The sequence below is a fragment of the Cupressus sempervirens genome, chromosome 5 (assembly GCF_028749045.1).
Source record: "Cupressus sempervirens isolate cs-2001-9-10 chromosome 5, ASM2874904v1, whole genome shotgun sequence".
In the NCBI taxonomy this organism is placed as follows: Eukaryota; Viridiplantae; Streptophyta; class Pinopsida; order Cupressales; family Cupressaceae; genus Cupressus; species Cupressus sempervirens.
Genome location: NC_143122.1, coordinates 424,304,418 through 424,330,787, shown reverse-complemented (window position 1 = coordinate 424,330,787; position 26,370 = coordinate 424,304,418). Strand labels below are relative to the sequence as shown.

At 35.4% G+C, this 26,370-nt stretch overlaps 1 protein-coding gene across 1 annotated transcript in view; it reads left to right on the top strand.

Annotated features, from left to right (window-relative positions):
• The window catches only part of RNL (RNAligase), a 264,836-nt gene that overhangs the window by 169,758 nt on the left and 68,708 nt on the right, over positions 1 to 26,370 (top strand). The window contains exons 21-24 of the mRNA XM_089830995.1: positions 821 to 897; positions 1,167 to 1,238; positions 1,347 to 1,423; positions 8,233 to 8,313. Coding sequence (XP_089687121.1) covers positions 821 to 897; positions 1,167 to 1,238; positions 1,347 to 1,423; positions 8,233 to 8,313 — 307 coding nt within the window. The remainder of the gene's footprint in view (positions 1 to 820; positions 898 to 1,166; positions 1,239 to 1,346; positions 1,424 to 8,232; positions 8,314 to 26,370) is intronic.

The following is a 26,370-nucleotide window of genomic DNA, read 5'->3' as shown; positions in this document are numbered from 1 at the left end:
ATTGTTTCCAGTTCTTAGGGTTTGTTCTCCTCAACATTTAGAAAACACTTATATTTTTAGTACCAAGTGCTTGTTTGGCACTAGGTGTCCTCCTTTAATGTCAATTATCTGGCATGATTAATTTCAATTTTCAGTGTCTTGGTAAGGTTTTCATAAGCTGGTTGATAATATTTTAATATTTGCACTAAAGTAATAAAGTGACGTTTTAATGGTGTTTTCTTGCGAATAGGAGATGCATGAGGGCTTGAGCTGTTTTAAAACACTATGGCTGTTTTAGTAAATGGCTGTTTTGTCCTGTTTGATTTTGAAGACTATTGCAAGAGAAATTGATGATGTGAGCTTTTCCAGTCACAGTAAATCATTCTGTGGGGAAATTTGATGATCCTTGGTAAAATTTTCTGCATTAGTAACAGGCGTGCACAACAAGAAGGCACATAATTTTGATTTTGCAGTGGGCTTCTGTAGAATACAAAAAGAAAAGAAATATGAGGAAATTGATATTTCCAGTTTTTACAGGCCTTTTTCAAATCATTCTTTTTTTTTTTGGACTCTGTCATTCTTTCTTTTGTAATTATATCTTGGTAACTGGATTCATGGTATTTTTAAAATTATCTTGAGCAGAGTAAGGAACCTTTTGTCAAACCACATTTACCTTTTGGATAAAATAAATAGAAAAATAAGAGGTTAAATCACAAATAAGTTTGTAGTGTTCACTATATGTGTCTTATTTTATTGAGATAACAGAAATGATGAATGAGAAAGTCAGTTTGTATGCTCATCAATTCATCATTTTAACATCATTTTGCCTATAATTGTTTAGGTACGGATACAAATCCATTTTCCCTTGATGCCCTGGCAGTCTTTATGTTCCGTGTTCTTCAACGAGTCAACCATCCGGTAAAGTTAGTTTCTTGAATGTGTTGGCAAGTGTTTTTTCTTTCTGTCTTCTTTTCTTTTTGCTGTAGTTGTGCCTATATTTTTCTTTTGATGGTCTTGCCTCTGTTTGTGTTGCATATAATTTGTACTTTTGAGGTTAGCAAATTTGGGATAAGAAGTATTTGTGATACAATGGTGGGCGCTTAAAACAAAAACAATTCTAGATAGTAGAGTTTTCTTTGTTTGTATCCAAAAACTAGGTACTGAAACTTGAATAATTTTTTGTGAAGGGAAATTTGGATAAAAATTCACAGAATGCAGGCTACGTCCTTTTGTTGTTTTACAATCTCTATGAAGGAAAGGTATGTACACAATCTTAGACATAATATTTTGAATATCCAAGTTTCATATTTTACATATTCATTTGGCACTTATTTGAAACAATAATTGCAATCAAAATTGCTTTTCAGAGCCGAAGAGAATTTGAGGAGGAGCTGCGGGAACGTTTTGGATTGCTTGTAAAAATGCCTTTGCTGAAACCCGATAGGTACACAGTTTAGTAATATCCAGTTTTAAAACTTCATTTATCATTACTATGCTGTTTTTAATTCCTGTTAATGTAATCTGTTTTGTTTTAAAATAATGTTTTCTGACACCAAGTTTCATTTTTGTGGGCTACTTTCCTCTTTGAACATAACTAGATTTTATCATAATTCTAGAAAGAATTTAATTTGTTTCACTGCGGATTTGCTTTATGGTGTTGTATTGAGATTTTTGAATCTGTTTGGCTTATTCTAGATTGCAAATTTTGACATCATAGTAGCTAATGGCAGTGTTTTCTAGGGATGCAACCCTATGTTTTCCATGCCATTTTGGGAACAGGGGACACCCTAGGGATAGGGTGACAGGGACAGAACATCCCTACCCCACCTTTCTATTTTTCTGGTTTTTGAGCGATGTTCCATTGACATGGTGGACATATCTTGAGGCATTCCTCTAGTGAGGGACTCCAGTGAACTGTTAGGGCATCCTTGGTAATTGAAATGTTCAACACTGATTCTTTATTTTAATTTTGAGTTTATTGATAGAAAACGATGAAGTGTTTTTTATTTCAATGTTTCATTGATCTTGTTGCTGTATACATTGAAGTAAACATAGCATCAAAATAGAATAAACATTGCTTTGCATCAAATCATGTTAAAACACTTTACATTATCAAATAACATCCAACAATATACTAAAATCAAACTTGTACTAGGAAACTCGGGCCTGAAATAATTCTCCAAACTTAAAGTAGAAAGCTTAGAAAAAGACCATGATGCAGGAGAATCTTGGGTTCTTGGCAATCTTGCATCAACAGAAAGTCTTGCATTGTATTGATGATGTGAGTGAGGATGAAGAAGAGGTTGAGGAAGAAGCAACACTAGAACTTGATCATGGAGATGAAAGACTTAACCAGACTGGATGGAAAACTCCATTTGAATCCACCCAATTATGGTGGCAAGTTAGATTTAGATGAGTTACTTGATTGGATTACAAATATGGAATAGTATTTGGAATTTTAAGGAATAAGGGAAGACAAAAAAGGTAAAGTATGCTTGTACAAAATCCAGAGGTCATGTATCCCTATGGTGGGATCATTTGTAGATTGATGGAGAATGAAGTGGTAAGGAGAAAATCATGTCATGGGATAGGATGGTGAATGAATTGAAGTTTAAGTTCTTACTTGTAGACCATCAAGTAAACTGACTTGGAAAGTTGCAGAGCCTAATGAAGAAAGATCTTAGTGTGAAGGAGTATACTGAGCAATTTTATAGATTGAACATCAGATCTAGTCATACAGATGATGAGGTTGAGAGTGATGCAAGGTATTTGAATGGTTTAAGGGTTTCAATTAAGATGAAATCAGTTTAGTCAAGTAATAGATTGTAGAGGAAGCTTATCAATATGCCCTAGAAGCTGAGGAGAATTGAACAAAAGCCAAGAGCAAAGACAAAGATGTAGATGTGGAAGATTTAAAAGAGAGAACATTTGCATCAGGAGGAAGATCTTATGAGGATTAGAACAAAGGAAGACAAAACATGAAAAAGAAGCTTCATATGGGAGAGATGATAGAACTTTTCACAGGGTTAGTGGATTAAGTGGATATGTGAGAGATGTTTGAAGAGTATTCAGAGAAACCTGTTTTAGATGTGGAGGAGAAAGACACCGAGCATTTGAATGCATCGTAGTAGACCTTGAAAATTCCTATGCAAAATACACTATGAATTTTCAGTTTCTCCATGGTAAATTACCTAAGAGAACATGTTTTCACCATATTGAAAGAAGAGTATAAAGGCACTAGCGAAATAATTAAGTTTCGTTGTTTTGGGGAAGACAAAGCGAATGCTCTGCGAGATGGCGATTTTCACTACTTCAGATAGACTAAAGCATGGGGACTGCAAAATGGCGATTTTTTCACGAAATCATGTGTACTAGCAAAGAGTGACTATGAAGTAGCGATTTTTCGCTGTTTCGCGGACACTGTTAAACAAGCATTGCGAAGCTGCAATATTCACTGTTTCGGAAAGGGTACCCAGATTACCTTGCAGAAATGACTTATGAGCATCTTAAAAGGCAATATTTGTCATTTCAATTGTCCCGAAGTAATAGGCATTAATTATAGGAATGTTTAAGATGACAAGTGAGTGAAGTAGAGGATTTGTGTGAAATGTTTGGAGTCATGAATATGAAGTAAATGAGGAATAAAGACCACAAGTTGTTAAAGGAATGAAATCATTCTATGCAAAGTACCACTTGAAGCTGAGGAATAATTTGGAGAGCAAGTAAGCGAGATGTGTTGTGGTCTCTGTAGATTTCGAAAACTGATATAATATTGACACAGAGGAGCACAAGTTGGAAGAATTCATTTATCCGATAATGAATAATTGAACGAAATAAATGGGAGATTAAAGAATCACTATCAAAGATTTATTTTAAACCAAAGGATGCAACTTTTCAATAGATGGAAATAACGGAACCAAAGCATCTGGATTAATTATTTTGTTAAAATTTGCATTGTAAATATGTGTTTAGTTGTATTTAGTTTTTAGTTAGGAATAGGTGCGATGATCTGAAGCTTGTATGCATCCTTTCATTTTCTATAAAGGATACCAGGATCATTCCTAGTAGGATATATCGATAAAAAAGAATACAACATTGAAAAGATCATGAGATACTGGCTAGATGATTATTGCAGTGTGAAAAGGCACTGCAATTGAACATGACTCATGCATTTCCTTTTTTGAATCAATAAAAGATATTTGTGTCTCAATTTTTGAAATTGATATTCAATATCTTGTATACTATATTGTCCTCTTGGATTTAAAACTGTTATTTGATAGATTGAACTTAATATGCATATTCGATTATCAAATATTACATACATTGTGGTGTTTTTCTAATTGGTCTCTCTCACCGGGGTTAAAGTCATTTAAATTAGGATTCATATTTTTCAAGTTCTTGGTGTAGTAGTTGATGGTGTGGCCAGCCGTCTCCAAAAGAGTTGATGATATATTCATGCAAGGTTGACTCCATTTACCCGATTGGATTGAGGATTGGTATTTCTTGATTCGTTTGAGGCAATATACAATTGTAGTTTGTGTGGTTCTGTGCCTTGTTCCTCTGCATATTATTGAACAACTCTCATTCATATTTCAAATCACCCTTTATAGCACTCCAAAATTATTAAGTTTAATACTTGTGATTTCTCCTTGAGAATTACTTACCATAGCAAGAGCATCATTCAGAAAGCCTGCATTCAGAAGCTTTGAATCATTGTGAACAATTATTGTGAAGGGGTACCCACTTAGGTATTGCAGAGTCTAAAGAGTAAAGGATTTGATCAAGTATCAATCCTAGCCATTGGCTAAATTGTGTTGAATTACCCAACAAGAAGACAAAAAAAAAAGGTAGATTGGGTTATATGGAAGAAGGAACTATTGAATCTTGGAATCAACCATAAGATCAAGAAGGCATAATGATGAGGAGAGCCCTATGTCATGAGGAAATGGATCCGGAACCATTGTTGAGGAAGAGTTTGTTCAAGACAATATGCAAAGTGGGAGAAAAATGTTGTAAAATGACCATTGACAGTAGTAGTTCAGATAACCTAGCATTGAAGGAGTTGGTGGACAAGTTGAAGTTGTAGAGATTGTACCATCCTAAACCCTATCGGATTGGATGGCTAAAGGATGATCATAAGGGATTTGTAAGTGATAGCGAAGTTAAAAGATTGGATCTTATCATGGTGAAGTTTTTTGTGATATTGTGCTTGTGGATGTATATTATATCCTATTGGGTAGACCATGACAATACAATAGACAAGCGTTGTAGGATGGTAGAAGGAATACACATACCATATTTGCAAATGATATGAGACAAGTATTGTTTCTTTTGTTAGAGAATCCTGATAATGAGAATTGTATTAGTGTTAGGCTTTGTTTGGTTGAAGGAAGGAATTCCTTGAGTGGCTTGAAGAGTGACAATATGTGTTATGCTTTAATCTCTAAGAAGCCTATCTAGGATCAGAAGAAGAGCAACCTAAGGATATAAGAAAATTGTTGACAGAATATGAAGACATCGTGTTAGATAATTTACCTGATAGATTACCACCTATGAGAAACATCAGTCATTGCATTGATCTAATTACTGGAGAAAGTTTTCCAAACAAGGCAATTCATCGGATGATGCTTGCTGAGAGTGAGGAATTGAATAGGCAAGCCTGAGAATTTTTGAGGGAAGGTTTCATCAAAGAAAGTTGGAGTCCTTGTGCAATACTGCAACATTAACACCTTAGTAGCATGGAGACTGGAGGATGTGTACTGATTCAAGAGCCATAAATAGGATTATTGTGATGTATACATTCTTTTTGTCCTAGAATGGATGATATAATGGTTTGTCTCGGTGCAGCTAAGCATTTCACCTAGATTGATTTGAAGATTGACATCATTAGATCAAAATCGGAGAAGGAGATGAGTGGAAGACTGTGTTCAAGATGAATGGGGGGTTGTATGAGTGGTTAGTGACTCCTTTTGAATTGACCAATGCACCTAGTACATTCACAAGGTTGATGAATAAGGTGTTAAAAAAACTTGTTGGGTAAGTTTGTGACTGTCTACCTATATGAGATTCCGATTTTCTGTAAGAACATGTAAGACTGTTTGTTACACCTAAGGCAAGTGTTCCAGAGATTTAAGGGAAGAGAAGTTGTCGATAAAGATCAAAAAGTGTTCTTTCATTAAAGAAGAGATGGTGTATTTATGATTTATGATTTCAGTGGATGGATTGAAGATGAATCTTGAGAAGGTTGAAGTGATTGTTGATTGGCCTACACCGGAAATTGTTGGGGAGGTAAGATCATTTCATTGAATGGCTAGTTTCTACTGAAAGTTCGTTAGGAATTTCATCGGTTTGTAGTCCTATGATACAGACAATGAGAGGAGATAGGAAGGATTTCAAATGGACGCATGGAGCAGATAAGAGCTTAGAGCAATAAAGAAAAAGGCAACTAAACAACCTTATGTTAGCTTTACCAGATTTCAATAAGCTATTTCAAGTTGACTGTGATGCAAGTGGAAATGCAATTGGAGCAGTATAGAGTCAAGAAGGAAGGCTTGTTGCTTATTTTAGTGAAAAGTTGAATGATCTAAGAGAAGGTATTTAGTTTATGATTAGGAATTTTATGCTATAGGTCATATAATACAAGAACTAGCCAATGAATGATCTAACATATACATTGTTCTTGAAATAAGATTACCAAATATCTATATATACCTTATCAATTACACAAGATTACATCAATAAGCAGCATCATAGAACATAACAATGAAGATTTGAAAAAAAAGAAGTCTCTAGAAAGTGCCTTGCAGGGAAGTTGTTCTGAATTCTCAGGTGATTCGTAAGGGGGGCATTACAAACAGAGAACTGCGTCTTCTAGGGTTTTAATTAAAGTTATATTTTACAGAGAGTTTTAGGTTTTTTATACACAAATACCCAAAATACATCCAAACTATCCCCCCAAAAAGTTTCACATATCCGTGTACTGGGTTCTTGTACCTGCATCTGTATTTGGATCTAAACTGGTAACTTAGCTTCCTTCTATGACTTACACAGCTGCACTCTCCTTTCCTTTCAAACCCCTTGCTGCTTCTCCTCCTAGCCCCCTTGCACAGTTGCAGTCTCTTCTTCTTTCAGACCCCTTGCTGCTTCTCCACGCAGCCCCCTTTATCGCTGTGAAAGCTTAGACAGAGAATGACAAAAATCAGAAGTAAAAGCTAGTAAATACCCAAAATACATCCAAACTATCCCCCCAAAAAGTTTCACGTATCCATGTACTGGGTTCTCATACCTGCATCTGTATTTGGATCTAAACTGGTAACTTAGCTTCCTTCTATGACTTAAACATCTCCTTTCCTTTCAAACCCCTTGCTGCTTCTCCTCCTAGCCCCCTTGCACAGTTGCAGTCTCCTCTTCTTTCAAACCCCTTGCTACTTCTCCATGTAGCCCCCTTTACTGCTGTGAAAGCTTAGACAGGGAATGACAGAAATCAGAAGTAAAAGCTAGTAAAGACCTTTTAGTCTTTTAGGGTGAGTGTGGAGGAAAGCTCCAAATTTTAAATATAAACAATCCATTTTTCAAAAGTTTTTCTTTTTCTTTTTCTTGACTGCCATGTGTCTTTTCCATCAGTGACGACCAACTGTTGGGATGTGTGGCCAGGCCCCCTAATTTTGGGTTTCCCTGTCTTTTTTTGAAATTAGGGACAGGGTGGGGATGTCCCTTGGCTGCCTCCGTCTTTGAAATGTCTGTGATACAGGGACAAGAGTTTTTAGGCTGGGGATGCATCCCTGGGTAATACTGATTTATAATTTGATTTTCATAATAAGGGTTATTAGTTATAGTTACCTATATTTTAAATACCTAAATTTTAGCTCATTATAATTAAATATTGTTAATGAAAATTTTCAATTATTAGTGAAACATATGTTTGACTTTTACAGAGAATAATTTTCATAATTCATTACATTTAATATTGTGAATGAATATTTTTTTCAATTGTTAGAGAGATGTATGTTTGATTTTTACAGAGAATCAATCTATATAATTAAATTTGTACAGTTTTACTTACTGTTTGTGCATATATGCATGTATACATGTATGCACTCATATAGCAGTCTCCAAAACTTAGAAAATTTTATTTGCCATCCCAATCCCTACCAGCATGTTCCCCTGTTCTAGAACCTTGGTGGAACACTGTTTAATGCTATTTGCATATGGATTATATGGTTAATTGCTAAAATTGTACATTTTCACTTTCAGGGATCCTTTGCCTGACTCAATTAAACGCATCTTGGAGGAAGGCCTTGATTTATACAATCTTCATACTAAGAAGCATGGGAGGTATGATATGAGTTCGTCTAAGCATCATACAGTACTGTTTGTAAGATTATATAAGCTGTTTTTTTTTCGTTATATCTTGGGGTACATGCCTGTATTCCAGGTCACCATGTTGTCTTACCCTTTAAGAAATAGATAAATTTGTGATGTAGTTTTACCTCAAATGTTATTATCATAAACTCCTCCTATGTATGTGTAATCATATCTGATTAGTACATTTTCCTTAAGTTAATGCAGAAACCCTCACAATTTTTATATATTATTTAACATTTTCATTGTTTTGGTTCACTTTTATAGAAGAAAATTGGTCATTAAAACTCCTCATGCCTATAATTCTGTATCCCGTTGCATTATTGAATCAAGTTTAAGTTAACAGCTTGGGTACTGGAAACCAGTACAGTGGTACAGAATGCTTTTTAATAGGTGTGTCTGCACACGCGCACAAAATTATAAACTATAAGAAAAGTGACTTTCACCATTGCTAGGAAAAAGATTACTTAAACATTATATATAGTGTCTGATAAGCAATTAATATAATTCTGGAAAGTTAGATTTTGTTAGGATAACAGAGGGGACCATGAGTTAACAGGAAAATCCATGGTGTAGGTGACAATCTATTCGTCAATTTTCAGTCTTTGGTCTAAGCCAGACCATTGATTCCATTGATGTCAAGAATATGCATAGTCTGAGCTAAACAGGACCAGGCCCTGGGTTATAATTTATAAAGAAATATGTGATCTGGCAGGAGGAGAGAAGGAATTTTTGGAAAAAGGGGCGCTCTGGGTGTCTTTGGAAAAAGGCAGGGATTGGGAAGCCAAGGAAACTTTAAAAGTTTGATGTTTTAATTCTTTTAAACCTTTTTTTCATTGTAAAATGCTTTTTATGGTCCAGCGGCTGCTGGTAATTCAGAGTCCTGCTGGGAAATTCTAGGGCGCCTTGTGGGCTCCTCTGTGTGAAGGATAACAGTGTACCTGGGGCACCTGGGGAATACCCTAGGTGTACCTGGGGCCAGATCTGTAGATAACCAAGACCCAAGGTAATCGCACACAGTTACAGGAGGCAAAACAGGAGGTCATTGTAACAAAGAATCAAGTATTTAAGTTTTTGTTACTTTGCTTATTGCACATCAACGTTCACTGTTTCTGTAAACTAAAGTTGTCTCCTAGTTTCTGTGCTGATCCCCACTTGTTACTATTTCTCGGGTTTGGGGACGGGTTCAAGTATAAGAACCCGGTTCGTGAGTTCTTGAATTTTTTTCCATTATGGTTCATATGGGTTCATTTGTACATACATACATACATACCAATATGTGTGTGTGTGTGCGCACTATATAGACAAAATAATAAGAGAGAGAAATAATAAATGTACATAATTGTAGAACTAAATCATTTCATAGTATGAACCTATGATGTTTGATCATTGGTCAATGCCAAATGTCAAAAATAAACATTAAAAAAATAATTACTTGATCATTGATCTCTGTTCAGGTTTCTATAGGAAATCATCACGTTGAATTACCGAATTACAAAATGAGAGACCAAATGTGAAAAAAAGTGTGTTTGGAGGCTTCATAATGACTCATTTTAGGGTACTAACTAAAATAATAAAAAGACTTTTTTATTTGACTTTGGACACGTGAGATCCCGGGACACTATGAACCCGGACCTGGTTTGCACCCAGACCTGGTTCAAGGATCCTGAGTGCAAAGCCTGTAATGTAGGTTTAGAGTGTAGTATACATTTATTTCAAAATTGTACATCTAGGAACTTGAAACACAGAATTTGATGGCATAGTGAAATTCAAATTCTAATGAGAATAATTTATAACACTTGAGTTCTTAATTTGAATCAGTTTATGCCCCAAGGTTGCAGACAAAATAAGTAGACCAATTATATCACACAATCAATCGGACTGTTGAACTTCAAATAGTTGAAGTTGAGGGCTGATGTTATATGATTAGTGATTTAAATCAAATGCATATTCAACAGACCTGAGGAAGTAGAACAACTTATTATTGTTTAAATTTAGAAATTCACTATGTTGTAATGCTCTCTAAGGAATAGATATGGTTGTGATTTTGTTTCACCCCTGATTTTCTTATCACAAGTCTTGCTATGAACGCATATCTATGACTGGTGTACATTTTCTTGATTTAGAATAGGAACATTCACAATGTTTGGTGAGCTGTTTTTTTCCATACTCTCCTTTCTGTCTCCCATGCTTTGTTGAAACAAGTATTAGAGTTAATGTCTCTTATCCTGATTAAACTAGACATTAGAATTAATGTCGCTATATTTGTTCAGTGTTGCTGTAAACCCAAGTTGGTTGCTGGTTTCTCTGCTGACCAGTGCTTGTTATTTCTTTTTATGCACGCTCCACATATATTCCAAAACAACAGCTAGTATCTTGTAACACAGAATTATCGGCACAGCAAAGGTCGAATCCTCGACAAGAATAGATTGTTACACTTGAGTTCCAAATTTTGAATTAATTGATACCCTAAGTTTGCAGACAAAATAGTTAGACCAACTCAAGTGAAAAAAGAGTCAAAATTTTAAATAGATTGGAATAAAGGTTGAGGTATATATATTTTTTAAGCAATGTTAAATGGAGTCCATATTCAAAGAATATATTGTGAGTAGTAGGACAACTTGTAATTTTGTACTTGAATAAATTTAGAAATCAAGCTTTCATATGTATAACCTGCCAAAAGGATCATTGTACTACATTGATGAGCATGAAATCCATGAAAGAATTATAACCTGGGGTAACATAGCTTAATTTCAATAATTGGAAAAGCGAGCTTTAGAAAATGAAATAAAATTCAAACGGCATAATAGTGGTTGATTATTGTCAATTCCAAGATAGGTTTTCATGCTGAAATGTTCTGAATGCCTCAAACCTACTGCCTTTTTATCTTATTTGAGCTATGGAATCTTCTTTATTAGTATTGCATAAGAAAATGAAATGAAATTCAAATGGCATAATAGTGGCTCACTATTGTCAATTCCAGGATAGGTTTTCATGCTGAAATGATCTGAATGCCTCAAACCCACTGTTGTTTTATCTTTATTTGAGCTGTGGATTCTTCATTATAAGTATTGCATACCAGATCTGCAGGGTATAAGAACTCTGGCTTTTATTTTATTTTGTCAATTTCGCCCTTTATGATAAATAATATTTTGATTTCTCCCACAAGAAATTATGCTTAGCTAAAGAGCTAAAATTTACCATAATCATCAAGATAGTCATGGTCTGTATTTGGAAGCAAAAGAAGATCCTTTAGAATATTCAATACTTTTTCTTTCTAACATAAGCCTTTTGTATTTGCGATTTGAGACTCATTGAATCGTGAGGTGGTCCCTCTTGTTTGGTATATTGACATAAATTGATCTAAATTTTCCTGAATAGGTTTAGAAGGCTTGATACCATTCCAAAATTCTAGTGTAGAAGTGAATATTTTCAAAATTAAAGGCATAACTTACCTCTAATTTAAATAGATTGGATCAATTATCTTATTTGCGTGTTTCCTTGATCTGAACTTTTCTATTGTAGATTTTTCTTGAGGCCTTTAATAACACACCTACTAATTGCCTTTCTTTACCATACATTTTTAAGCTTTTATTACGAAGTAATTGGTAAAATATTCGCTTAATATTAATAGAGACCAAGAGGACAATATATACAAAAGAATGGAACGATGTTTCCTTAGGAAACGATCATAAAGAATAGAAAATTTCTATTCTAGCTAATAGAAAACTAACAATTATCTATAGCCTAACTAAATATTACGAACATTCTAATAATTACAATAGATTACAAATACATAACCAAATAACTAATAATAGAAGCTTTCTATTATTGTAATACCCTCCTTTGATAGTTAATCTATCCACGCCACCAAGTAGTCCTCTAAATTTGACAAACTTATGAGGACCAAGAGGCTTGGTGAGAATGTCTGCATTCTAATCCATTGTAGGAACATAGTACAAGTCTATTGTCTTGTCTTCAACTGGCTGTTGTATGTAGTGACAATTAACATCCACATGCTTGTTTCGTTTATGGAAGACTGGATTCCGTGCTAATTTGATAATGCCTTCGTTATCAACAAGAAAATTGGTCGGTCTTACTCATGACATCTGCAATCTCCAAGCATCCGATGAAGCCAAACAACTTCACAACTTGCCTTGACTGTCCCTCTGTATTCAGCCTCCATAAAAGAGAGCGAAACTGCCTGCTGCTTCGTATTGGTCGATGTGAAGGCACCAGATACTAAATGGAACACATCCAAAAGTTGACTTTTATTGTCAACAGAACCGGCCCAATCTGAATCTGTAAACCCACTGAGTATAGGATTAGAACTCCGAGAGTAATGAAGTCGATATCCTGAAGTGCCCTTCACATAACGAAGCACACACTTTGCTGCCATCTAATGATTAGCCTTGAGAACTGTCATAAAGCAGGAGATTTAGCTGATTACGAAGCTGATATCAGGCCTAGTAGCAGAGAGGTAGAAGGTTGCCTACTAGTTGCCTGTATGTAGTATCATCAATAGGAGGAGAATCAAACTTGGCTGATAACTTGAAACCTTTCTCCATCGGTGTAATGTAATGCCCCGCCAAGAGATCCAAAGAATTAACCTAAAGTTTCACTAAGTTTGGTAGCATTTTTTTTTTTAAAACATGAAAGCTAAACCATTTACAACATTTATGCAATAGCGGAAGCAATAGCAAACATTCAACTGAAAATAAACATAAACATACATAATAGGTTACATTCTTAAGGATGCCTTAACGTTGAATCTCATCTAAATTAACTATTATTAATGAATTCATCTAATACTACATCCACATAAGATAATAATGAAAAGTCCAACATTCTTAAATTACATTTTCAAATGCTCAATCATCCATTGCACAAGTCACAGGGTATGAAAAGGCTTAAAAGAATATACATTCGTGTAGAAAAATACATCATCATACTAACTCTAATCCATGATGCAATAACATAAATGAAACCACAAATCATACATGATACATCATCATAAAAGATATAAACATCCATCATAAAGGATCAAACATAAGAAACTAAGTGCACGGTTCTTCCCAACCGTAAATAGCATCATTAGACCATCATAGATCCTAGCCATCCCTCCGTGCATAACATTCCAAATCACCGAAGAGATCATCGGTATTCTCAGAGTAGTAATGTCACACCTATACGTACTACATCATATATAGAAAGTAATCTAACATGCAAAGTAAAGCATAAGATAATATCATCTAACATATGCAAATCATCAATGTAAGGATACATATCCACCATCATAAAGGATGCATCAGTCACGATGTCTCAAACGGATCTCAAATGATAAGAGTGGAAATACACTACCACTCGACTGCGTGGAACCTAAGTGGTCCACTCCCATCGTGCTGAGGAGATAATCTCAAGTCCCAAACAGGATATCAATTCACATAACACAAATACTCTCTAAATCCAGGAATCTTAAAAGTATACTAACTCAAAGGTTCCAATCACAAAACCGACATCTAATTTCAGAGGCACACAAAGACCTGTAGGAAACCTACTATGCAAGCGGGAAAGTGTCATCGCATATATCATGTAGAAGTTACCTTGGTAGTTAGCTTACAACTCCACGGGTACCTACTGATCCTTATGCGGCCACTAGTATCCTCTCATACTGACAAGGCATACTATGGAATGCAAGGTCGCAACCAAGCGTTCTCTCTACTCCCATCCTAGTCTGTACAAGCACTCAAGGCATGGGCGAGAACAAAACAATTATCTTTTTAGGTTCATTTAATCCCCATTTAGTGTAAATGTTATCACTTATTAATAAAACTTATAATGAGTTACCTTGGCAGCCACTGAGGGCCCTGGCCCCCATTGCACGCCACTTCCTGACACTACAACTAGATAATCTACCCTCAGCTCATGGAATCATAAAATCACCCCAGTCCTATATGAGCGACTGGAAAGAAATAACAAAAGATAATCCACAATAAGAATCATCAAATATCCATAATAAAAGCATCAAATCTCCATGAGCATCCGAAAAACATTCATTAATAATCATGACCACAACAGTTCTCTATTGGCAACTGAAGGTATCACTGATAATCAAAAGTATCCATTGGTTCTTAATAACCAAAATATATCTCAAAGTCATTCTGATCGAAGACTCCAAAATGGTTGAGTCAAAACATGTCACAACATGACATCATCAAGAAATAGATCAACATTTCAGTCCCATCATGGCGACTGGAAAGTAATCCAAGGATAACTGATCAATGACTCAAAAATGGTTAAGTCAAATGTCTCAGATACAAATAACTCAGCTTTAGCCAAGAAGACTGATAAGCAATAACAATCAGTAATCACAAACATCTCATAGAGCATACCATCACATAACCACGGTTGGGTTTAGAAAGATCGAGACCAAATAAGATCAACATGCCATCACATCTCATAACCCCCGAGCTTCTGGTAACAACCTATGATTGGTCAACACTAGTCAACCCAAAAACCCAAAACAAGAAGCATATAGAATACACAATGCAAACACATGTTTTGGTTTACTAAAAACACATAGTTGAATTAAGTATGGAAGTTTCAGTTTCTATTTGCAAGTATACTTCAAGTGTATAAGATTTATCATTTGACCTACATGTCAACCCGTTTGTTCCCTCAATAACATTATCCTTCCATCATTTAAATTTACATTCTAAGAATAACTGAAGAATAAATATTTACTCATTAAATCATTTGACTCTTAATAAAATCATTTGCTTTATTTTGCTAAGATCAATGTTACTAATTGGATAACTCTTCCTTATCATTAATTCAACTTTTCAACATAATCAAAAGATCATTATTCGTTAAATTATAAGAAAGTCAGTTATCAATCTTTGAATAAAGAGATTATAAGTTTATTAAAATGATCAGTTAAATCAATCAATTATCATAGGTACACAATCCATGACTTTTAATCATTCAAATAATACTTAATTTAAAACTCAATTAAATATCACTAAAGTCTCTTAATTTAATCGTTGTAATAATTAAATCATCACTAATAACCATTAAAGTATCTAAAGTCATTATTCAAGTCATTAGAATAAGACTTATCAACTTCGATGTAGATACTTAACAACTTCGCTAGAAGAATCGATATTAGCATATCAATTGAAACTTTATTACATAACTTAATTATTAATTAAATTTAATTAACTCTAATTAATTAATTTAATTAATAATTAGATAACCATACCAACAACCCAATGAATATCAGTTGATTCATAATTAACTATAATTTGTACGTAAAAAGTCAACTACAATCCAATACACAAATATTCATATTAATAGTTCAATAATAATAACTTGTTAATGCATGCTTGCAGTCTCGCATGCGGAATTTGTCTAATAGAGCATTGGCATATTTGGGCTGAGAGATGAATATAGCATTAGACTGTTGCCAAAACTCAACACCTAAGCAATAATGCATGAGGCCAAGGTCAATCATATCAAAGGACTTATCAATTTTCATGTACCATGCCCGAGGGGCTTGCTTCAAGCCATAGAGAGCTTTCATTAATTTGAGAACCTGATGTTCTTTACTGGGAATCTTGAAACCAAGAGGTTGCGTCATGTAGACCTCCTCTTGTATCTCAGCATTTAGGAAAGCACTCTTGACGTCCATTTGATGGACCTTTTAGCCAAACTATGTTGTCATGGGTAAGACTAATTTGATTGTGCTCATCTTTGCAGTAGGAGCAAAAGTCTCCGCATAATCAATGTAGTGATGTTGAGAAAAGCCCTTTGCAACTAGATGAGCTTTGTACTTATCCAAAGTACCGTCATATTAATAATTGATTTTGTAAACCCATTTGCAACCAATGGGTTTCTTCCCTGGTGGAAGATCAGAAATAACTCATGTGTTATTCTTCAGCATGCTCTAGTGTTCAGATGTCATGGTCTGTTCCCACTTTGGGATTCCTTTAGCCTTGGAATATGTTTGAGATTCAAACACACTATGAATGTTGGCCATAAGAGCAATATTTATTGACTCTATAGATTTTCTTTTTTTGATTAGTTCTCCCATCAATGAGCTCATCACCTCGAAGATCAGTTAGTGTCTTCAACCACCACTTAGGCCAGAGAGGAGAATGACCAACATTAGTATTAGGAGATGCTCTATGTTTAGGTTCCTCGTCAGAAGAATCTGGATCAAACTCAGGTGAAGCATCTACAAATTTGTGAGATCATATAGGAAAAGATGGAGTTGTTTGGACAGGGATCACTGATATAATGTGAGCTGTAGGAGCTACTGGAGCTCTCCCATCAGGTGGACCTAATGTAAGCATAACTCCCAAACCATGAGCCTTCATAGGCTGGTCTATTGGATTAGGAACAGGAGACCAAACATGAATGGTCCTTGCTGCTCATCAAAGACTACATCAAAACTGTACAAGAGACAAGATGTCTTAGTGTAGCGGTAGGTTTTGTGAAGACTACTCTATCCAGCAAACATGAGTTTCCGACTCTTGGTATCCAACTTGGTGCGTGACGTATTAGGAATCCAAACAAAAACAAGAGAGCCAAAAACCTTCAGATGATTGGTTTTGAGTTTGCAACCTAACGAGGCCTCTTTCGTAGTCTTACCTTTTATCGCCACTATGGGTGACCAGTTCAGAAGATAGATTACAGTGTTAATTGCTTCTGCCTAGAACTTCTTTGGCGCATAACTGTGTTCGAGTTTGGATTGAGCCATCTTGGTGATTGTTTTGTTCCGATGTTCAACTACATTTCTGTTGTGGTGTGTGAGGTGTGGTTAATTGACGTTTGATGATTATCCAAGAAGCTAGATAATTCATTAGAACAAAATCCCACCCTCCATTGTCTGACCTAAGGGTAATAATTGATTTAAGACCAAAGGTTTAAACTTCTGAAAAACAGTAAATGCATCTGATTTCATTTTAAGAAAATATACCCAAATTTTTCTACTGAAATCATTAACAAACAACAGAAAATAGCTGAACCGAAGAACAAGAGTGGGCATAGGGTTGCAAATATCAGCATGAACAAGCTGAAGTACCTGAGAACCCTGCGATGAATCACCACTATTCAAAGGTGTTCGATGTTTCTTTACGGGTTGGCATGCATCAGAAACTCCAAGCTGTTGAGTCTGAATCTTTGACAATTCGAGGACAAGCTCTTCCCGAGCAAGCTGTGAGAGATAATGCACATTTAAGTGCCCTTACCATTGATGCCAACATGTGCTGATAGGAGACAATTGAGCAGCTATAGCTAAGTTATGAGAATCACCAGAATCAATAAGTCGGAAAAGATCATGATCCTCAAGACTGACTGCAACAATAGACCAAGTCGCCCTATCAGTGATGATACACTGATGTGAACTGAAGGTGACATCCAACTACAATGTGTCACAACAACTAATTGATTGAGAGTAGATTTAGTTCCGTCCCTAGAACATAGTACACATCGAAGAAAACGAGATTCATCTCAGTAGATTGAAGCTGAGTGTTGCTTTTACCGATAATAGTGTACTCTTCTCCGTCACCAAAATAAACAAAATTTGAATAAGGCTAGTAGTCAGTGAACCAGTATCTATGGTGGGTGAAATGCTAAGATGCACCTGAATCAATGTACCGGGAAAACAACTTCACATGATCTACAAGTCTTTTAGCCTTGAAGGTGTAAAAGCTAGATTCATTTTGCTCAGTGTGCTTTGCACTGTTCACTTTGGGCTGCGAACTAGATTGCTTAGATTGTGTAGCTAAGCGTTTCCAACATTCAACCTTCATGTGACCATATTTGTGGCAATAGTTGCATTGAATGTAATTTTTTCTAGAGCCTTCTAAAGTTGGAGCAGAAGACTTTTGCTAAGAAGAGTGTTGAGAGTTGCTTTTATCCTTCTGAAGGGATTTAGTAGTAAAGGCTTGCTTTGTGGAGGTGGAGCTCAAAACAAGGCACCCAAAAAATTTGACAACCCAATTGAGCTCTCAGAAAACCCACCAAGAATCTCTAATCAAAAAAAATATTTGAGGACAAAATTTATGGATTTCGAAATAAGACCCTAATCGACGGCCATGGAAGGAAATAGATGCAAAGAAATGACAATTTCTTGGTAAAAAACATCGAGTTTTCTCAGAAATGGTTGTGCATGGACTTACGTTACTAGATAGGCCAAAATCGACACCAAAGAATGGTGTAACCATTGTTGGAAAACTCACCAAAGCCAAAATTTCGCCAAGGTTTGAAAAATAGATTCGGGGAAAACTTGGCCAGTTTTCAGCAAGAACTCGACAACTTAAAAATTGCTTAAATTTAATTAGAAATGCATTTTTTTTTTTTGCAAATTCAATGAGAAGATGCATCCAATGAGTCAATAAATGAGAACACAAAACAAACAAGCTTAGTCTACTTATATTTAAACATAAAGTGGGTTCAAAATTACATTCTCATGAGGAAGACTCGTGGCTGGAAGCAAAATAGTAAATAATTTATGTAAAACTAAAAGTAAATACATCATTTCGATTACATCTTCCTCTTCTCTGTTCTAATAAAAACCAAAGAAATGAGGTCCGGACCCGACTCTGACTTGGCAAGTGCAACTTGACTCGTGACTTGACTTGGACTCGACAAAGTGTCAAAACCCTTCAAATTTTGAGATTTTCTAGGATTTAAAGAACATTCCATGCACCCATTACTGAATAAAGCTTAAAGACATTATAACATCATGAAATAGAATGTAATTTGATCACATACATAAACATTTACCACTTACATAAGCGCAAAGGTACATTGTAGTTGAAGGAAATAACAAATATATAAAATTTAGAATTCTACATATTGTCAAATCAAAATGTATATCAAATCCATGAAATCCATCACATAAATAGTTATCATCAAATGTTTTAAACATATGTAAATAAAAGAAAGTCTATATTTATGGCTCCTCATCCTCATCCTCATCCTCATCTAGAGCCTTAGCCTCAGCCTAAGAGTAATCAATATTATGCATCCCAGTAAGGTGGGTCCTGGATGACAGATTAGCCATACTCTCTGCCTGTGATGGGTCACTAGGATCAACTATATCTCTATGCTCCTTCGTTGCCATAGCCACAGCCTTAGCCTCTCTGTCCACTCAGTCAATCCACTCTATGTCCCCATCATCGAAGATAGGATCATTAGCCTCAGTAATCCACTCAGATTATGGATCAACCTCTTCTAGAGTAATCAGTGAGTTGTCACTATCCAAAATGTCTCTGGTCCTAATGCAGAGTTTGTAATGTACAAGATTAAATTATTCACCCTCTCCACAGACAACCTGTTATGCCTCTTCGAGTGGATGTGTTTGAACATGCTCCAGTTGTGCTCACATCCAGAAGCGCTACATGGCTGGCTCAAAATGTAGATGGCTATTTTTCAAAGGTTTTTGGTTGAAGACCCAAACATTTTCCACCATCTATCTAAAAAATGGAAAAGAAAAAAGAGATTAGTCTCCTTTCCAACTTTAAAGGTAGAGTCTAGAACATAGATGATAAAATTTAAAATTTAAAATGTTTAGGGAGCATTTTTTTCTTGGCTGCAATTTATACGACCTTGCATATTTGGCTTTAAAAAATGGGGCCTAATGAATTATTATAGTCATCCATCTCAAGCAGTGTGTCTGTGGCACTAATGCCCACCAGCGTCTCTATCACAACATATAGGCCATTGAAAACCTCCTCATCCGCTTTGAAATCATCACGGAAATGGTATGCTGGATTGAGGTAATAGGCTGCTGCATGGATGGGTCTATGAAGCTGATTTTGCCATCTCCTATTAATTATGTCCCACATGGGACCACACTTCTCCTCAACTCCTGCATATTTGGCTCTAATGGCCTTGTTGGTCCTACCCATGCCATCATATATGTAGCCCATAGCGGGCTTCTCCCCATCAACAACTTGTAGGAGGACTACGAGGGGCTCAATGACCTACAAAATAGTTCAACCAAAAAATAATTGAGTGGCTGATCATTAAATAAAAAGCTTTGCAAAGTTTCACAATGAAAATAAAACAAAAATATGCATATAATAATTAATTTATAATTTTTAACTTTAAGACTTTAAGTTTTTAAATTACCTTTACAATCTTCTTACAAGGCTCCCAAAAAATTCTTCATCACAAATAATTTTTGCCACATCTATCCTTGCAGGGGTGGTAGCATAGGATGAGGAAGTCCACTGTGTTAACCTAGATAACCTATAGGTCTGATGGTACAGACCATACCTACTCTTCTAGGCATATATTCCTAATGAATGGCATTCAATTTAATATATATTGTCTCTAAAGGTGCTGTTGATCTTAGACAAATACCTTATTTTGTTCTTGGTTAACTTAGTTAGTCATAACTAATTTATCTACTAAAGATCGCTGGCTTAGGGATAACAATTTGTTTGTTAATCCCAAGGGTTATGTCCCTTGAGGGACATACCCTCTAGATAGGATATATGTACGGGTTGTTAATGCAGTTTGGAGGAAACACATACACACAGCAGTCTGATCTTCCAAGCATTCTACTTCCTTCGAATACATAGCAGAGATATTCTCAATCATCCAAGATTGAGTATAGAGGACTGGACCTGCAATAATCATTAGTGATATCTGCCTCAATAAAATCTGAATATACATATTGTTCAAAATTTTTTTGCAGAACTTTACATGGTATCAGAGCTCAAGTTATCAGATCTAGGGCTCTGCAAAATTTCGAAGTGTTTTATTGAGATGACAAAGAAGTTCAAAAGATATATGTTGAAATGATTACGAATTTGAATAAGTTATAAATAACGAAGAAATGCTTCACTGCAACTATATATGGTTAGTCCCAAACATTCAAACTATGTTGCACACATTCTTTGAATCCCTGCGATGGTTGTCTCTATCTAAATTGTCATCTTCCTCAATATTTGATGATTCCTATCCTTGTTGGCTGGAAGACATACTTCTTCATATGTTCACTGGCTGGAAGACTCACTTGTCAGTATTTTATGGTTCATATGTTCGCTGGCTAGAGGACATATTTGAATTAGCTTGATTATCAAATGGAACGATCAAAGAGTCATGTGTTTGTGAGCCATGTGCATACATAGTTGTTGGCATTCAAAGAGTCGTATGTTGTATAACTATTGGATTTATTTATTTTTTAACCAGGAAAAATGGTTCAGATGAAGTAGTCCCATTTGTTAATATTTGTAATACCTGCAGAAGGATTGGATATGATTTGAAGTAATTTTGATGACTGTCCTGGTAGTACTATGGTGCGTATTAGAGGAGGAATGTGTAATATTAATAAATCTCATTTGCAAATCTTGCTACTAGAACCACGGCATCAACAGATGCAACCTTTGGGATAGCGCAAGGAATATCACAAGTGAGTTGTTAGCATTATGTCAAATAGTTTGTATGAACAATCCTTTATGTGAATCGATATCATACTCCCCCGAAACGAAGCCCATGGCATTGAGCATTTACTCAAACGGTTCACAACTAGTCTCTGTGCTTGTGAACTTCCTATTGGCACAATACACAATACCCATGACACTTTATTTGGTCCAACAAAGTGTATTATGAGAGTGCGAGCTTGCAATGGTGTGGAGGTTTCACCATAGATTATCGGGGCTGACTCATGGAGATCCCACGAATTCACACAAAGGGGAAGCATGGAATTCGCTTGGCATTCGCTGACTCGTGAAGCTTGCAAAGACCAAGGGTCAAGGGTTACTACAGTGGCACGTATATACAGTCAACAGAATATCCATGGCTTAATTGTTCAAACTAGGGAAAGTTCACGTTAAGTAAAGCATGACTAGCCAATAAGGAAGCCTACTCAAACATGTATGTGTAGGTTAGAGAGGGATGATTCACCGATGTGTACCATTTTATTTATAATTTCAGAAGAATGTGGATTGGAGGGATGGTTACCATCTTTACTCCCTATATTATATTATAGTAGAGGAGATCGAATATGGATTCGACCATGGAGAATTGAGAATCCGCTAGTTATTGTTCAGTTTTCGGAGCATCTAAGAAGTATTAGTAAATAATATGTAAGAGAAATAAAGAGACGTGTGACATCTAAATCACCAACAATGCATGCAAAAGGAGAAAGTTGTGTCAAATCTAGCAGTGACTGCATAAGCATGGATTTCCTTCCGCTGGGAAAGATTCCGAGGAAATTGCATGCAGGAAAAGACCTTGTTTAAATTACGAGCTATAATTTAAAAGGGAGAGCAAATTATTCGATATGCATGTGTACCAGTTGAATGCCTATTTGACTTGTGTAAAATTGTTTGTCAATTCTTGGATATGGAGACATTTGGAGAATGCCGCTCTACTAAAAGGAAACTCCCATTCAAAATAAGTTTGATCCACTATAAAAGGGAACCTTATAAAAAAAATAAAAATAAAAAATGATTCTATCATTTAAGACAAACTTGATTATTTTATTTGAGGGGGAGTTCATCATTGAAGATAACTTGTGGATACAATCATTGATAAGATGCACATGGATAAAGATTACATCATGAGACTACAGATCATTTTACTCAAGGCATTTCTGATCTTCCCTCAAGTCCAAGAGGGAGCGTTAATGATTATGGACTTAGAAAAGATGCATTCTATATATCCTTATAACTATTCAAATTATTAGTATTGATTCTCTTAGAAAGAAGGGAATAAAGTAATATGATGTTGTGACACTAAGATCATGGTATGCCTTCTTGACAAAAGGAGAAGCTAAATGATCTGCAATGGTGAATCTTGACTCAGAGGGAGTAAACCATGCTTTATTGTTTCCCGAGTAATAAAGAAGTTGTAGCAGAGAATCATAAGTATCATCTTATAAGAAGGTTATATGTCTAAGAGAGTACCTAGAAGATCAAGTTGACTCCCCAGGATCCAGGTTATACAAACTCAATTTGAATGTACCATGTCAAGATGGTGTATACTCGTAAAGTACAAAAGGTTTCATCAAGGTTATGATGGAAAGATAAGTATCTATTGTACTTGAGCTCTTCTTTTATCTTATGTCTATAATATCTTTCATTTGTATTTTTTATATATAAGAAGAGTATATGCCTTGATTTTTCTTTTCTGAAGAATGTTCATGTAGGAAAGAATTTTGGATTCAAAAGATTTGATATCCAGTAGGAGTATTGAAAATCTAAAGTGAGCAACCATCTGATGGGCCTACCTTTATAAACATCATGGTCTGGAAGCATTTCTCAACAAACAGTCTTGCAGCATCAGTTTGTAGTAACAGAAAAGAATCTTGCAACACATATTTGCCGTGATAGCAAATGATCTTATGGTGTTTTAAATCAGTAGAGGACTCCTGGCAAATCTTGAATAGATTCAAGATTGTGTTGTGAAAGAGACATTTCGATGTCTATGAATCACAACTTGAATAAAGAGAGAATTTAATTATTCTCTAGACTTTATCCTTAAGTACTGGAAATTAGAAAGCAGGTTATTCTTATCAAAACTCTCTAAGAGTGATCATCTCAGGAAAGATCCAGGTATGATTGAATTGTTTTATATTCTTATGATAATTTATATTATTGTTAAGATATTGACTGTTATGGGGCTTCACCATTTGTGTTTGTTATTTAAGAGGTGACGATCTCTGAAATAATGAACACTTGTATAAAGACATTATAAGAGGTGACGATTTCTAAGATAATGTTTTGACCAGTAGAGAACTACTGGCAGATTTGGATGAATTTAAGATCATGTTGTGATGGAGGCATTTCTATGTCTATGAATCACAACTTGGATAAAGGAAGAATTTAATTATTCTCTAGATTTTATCTAGTGTACTAGCAGATCTTAATTCAAAATCATGTTGTGTGCCTATGAGTCACAACTTGGATAAAGGAAGAATTTAATTATTCTTCTAATTTTATCCTGTGTAAGGCATTCTAGTAATGGATTGTTGGTACAGTCTAGATCTTGGATGAAATCAAGATCATGTTGTGACAGTGACATTTCTAAAAAATCCAGACGTCACAACTTGGGTAAATGGAGAATTTAATTATTCTCTAGTCTTTATCCTAAGTATTGCATTCTATGCAATACTGTTATCACAAGTTCAGGTAATACTTCATATTACAAGCATAGATGATTTGATAGTTTGTATTACGAACGATGCTTAGTGATTTGATCACAAGCTTTGGTGATATATATTACAAGATTTGTAATATGATGTGTTTTTAGGTATCATTTGTATAATGATACATCATGCTTGAAATTTAGAAAGGTATAGAGTGTATATCTATGCTTAGTCATCTCTATTGATGTTGCTAGATATGTCTCTATCACTTATCAAGTTAAGAGGAAGTGTTAATTCCTTGTAACTTTGACAAGACAAGTGTTTTGATTTTCAGATATGTTTGATCTGGATGCATGAGTTCCCTTAAGTATTGGTCACTAGAACATATTGTCCCCTCTAGACAATTCGGCATTTTCCTTGTGGCTTTTATAAGCCTTCTTATTTACTAATGTGGTTAGTTAGCTACTAATCATTAGTAACTCTTGGAATGGGCACCAATCTTGAGGAAACAATTATGTTGTTAAATAGGCCAACCTAGAGAGGGACATGTCCATTCAGTAGATTTTACTGTAAGATCCAGATGAGTTTTAGATCGTATTGTGAGATTGACATTGCCATGTTCATGGGTCAAAAATTAGATAAAGGAAGAATCTTAGAATTCTCTAAGTTTATCCTGTATTCTGGTAGATCTTAAACTCAGGAACTCGTTGTGATATAGAAATACCAGTTTCTATGAGTCACAACATGTGTCTTATCACTAGTGGCAGTGATTTGTCATATCACAGATTTAGTAATATGACTTTGTATCATGTGTTCTATGATATCACATACTAAGAAGAGACAAACAGATATAGAGTATTAACTCTTGCTTAAAACATCTATATTGATGTTGCTAGATATGATATCTCTTTGTAGGATTATCAGGTTAAGAGGGAGTGTTAAGGATATAACCTAGATAACCTATAGGTTTGATGGTACAGACCATACCTACTCTTCTAGGCATATATTCCTAATGAATGGCATTCAATTTAATATATATTGTCTCTAAAGGTGCCGGCGATCTTAGACAAATACCTTATTTTGTTCTTGGTTAACCGATGCAGGAGCATCTTGCATGAGAAAATTATAGGAAAAAAAAAAAGAAAGAAAAATTGTGGAGGAGAGAGAAAATGACGAAAATTAGAGGAGAAATTTTTTTAAAAAAAAAGGGGAAAAAGGAGAAAAGAAAGGAAAAGGGGATTTCTATTTTCGAGGTGCATAGGTGGCATAATAGAAAAAATAAAAAATAAATGGTTGTCATTCCATTTATCGAGGTGTGTGGGAAGAATTCTAGAAAGTTGTGGATATTGTAGAAGGTTATGGAAGTTGTAGAAGGTTGTGGATATTGTGTAGGTGGAATTCTAGAAGGTTGTGGATAAGTCATGTATTGGGTGGTAAGTGCCTATTTAAGCAAGGCATATGAGCATTTCTAATCAAGCTCGAGGAGTAGAAACTCGAGAAGTGGAAGCTCGAGAAGGAGTAGCTTGGGAAGTAGAAGCTGTGGAAGGTGAAGCTTGGAAAGGTGAAAGCTTTGGAAGGAAAAGCTTGAATGTGTGAAAGTTGGAAGCTGTGAAGGCTTCAAGGTGTGAAAGAGAAGGAGGAAGTGAAGAGTGAGTTTTCCTGAGTCTGTGGACAGAGCACCGAATGTGAGGCAGTTTACAGTAGGATTGTGGTGGAATTGTGAATGTGTGTAGACAAAGCGCCGAATGTGAGGCAGTTTACACTTGGATCTTGGATAAAGTTGGAGAAGAGCTAGTGACTGTAGTTTAGAAACAAGGAGATTGCTTAGTGGCTTGCGAGCACAATTTGAGATCTTGGAGGTTTCTACCAGAGCATGGATTTGGACTAGCTTGGGTTTGGATTGGATCTTGAGAGATCTTGCA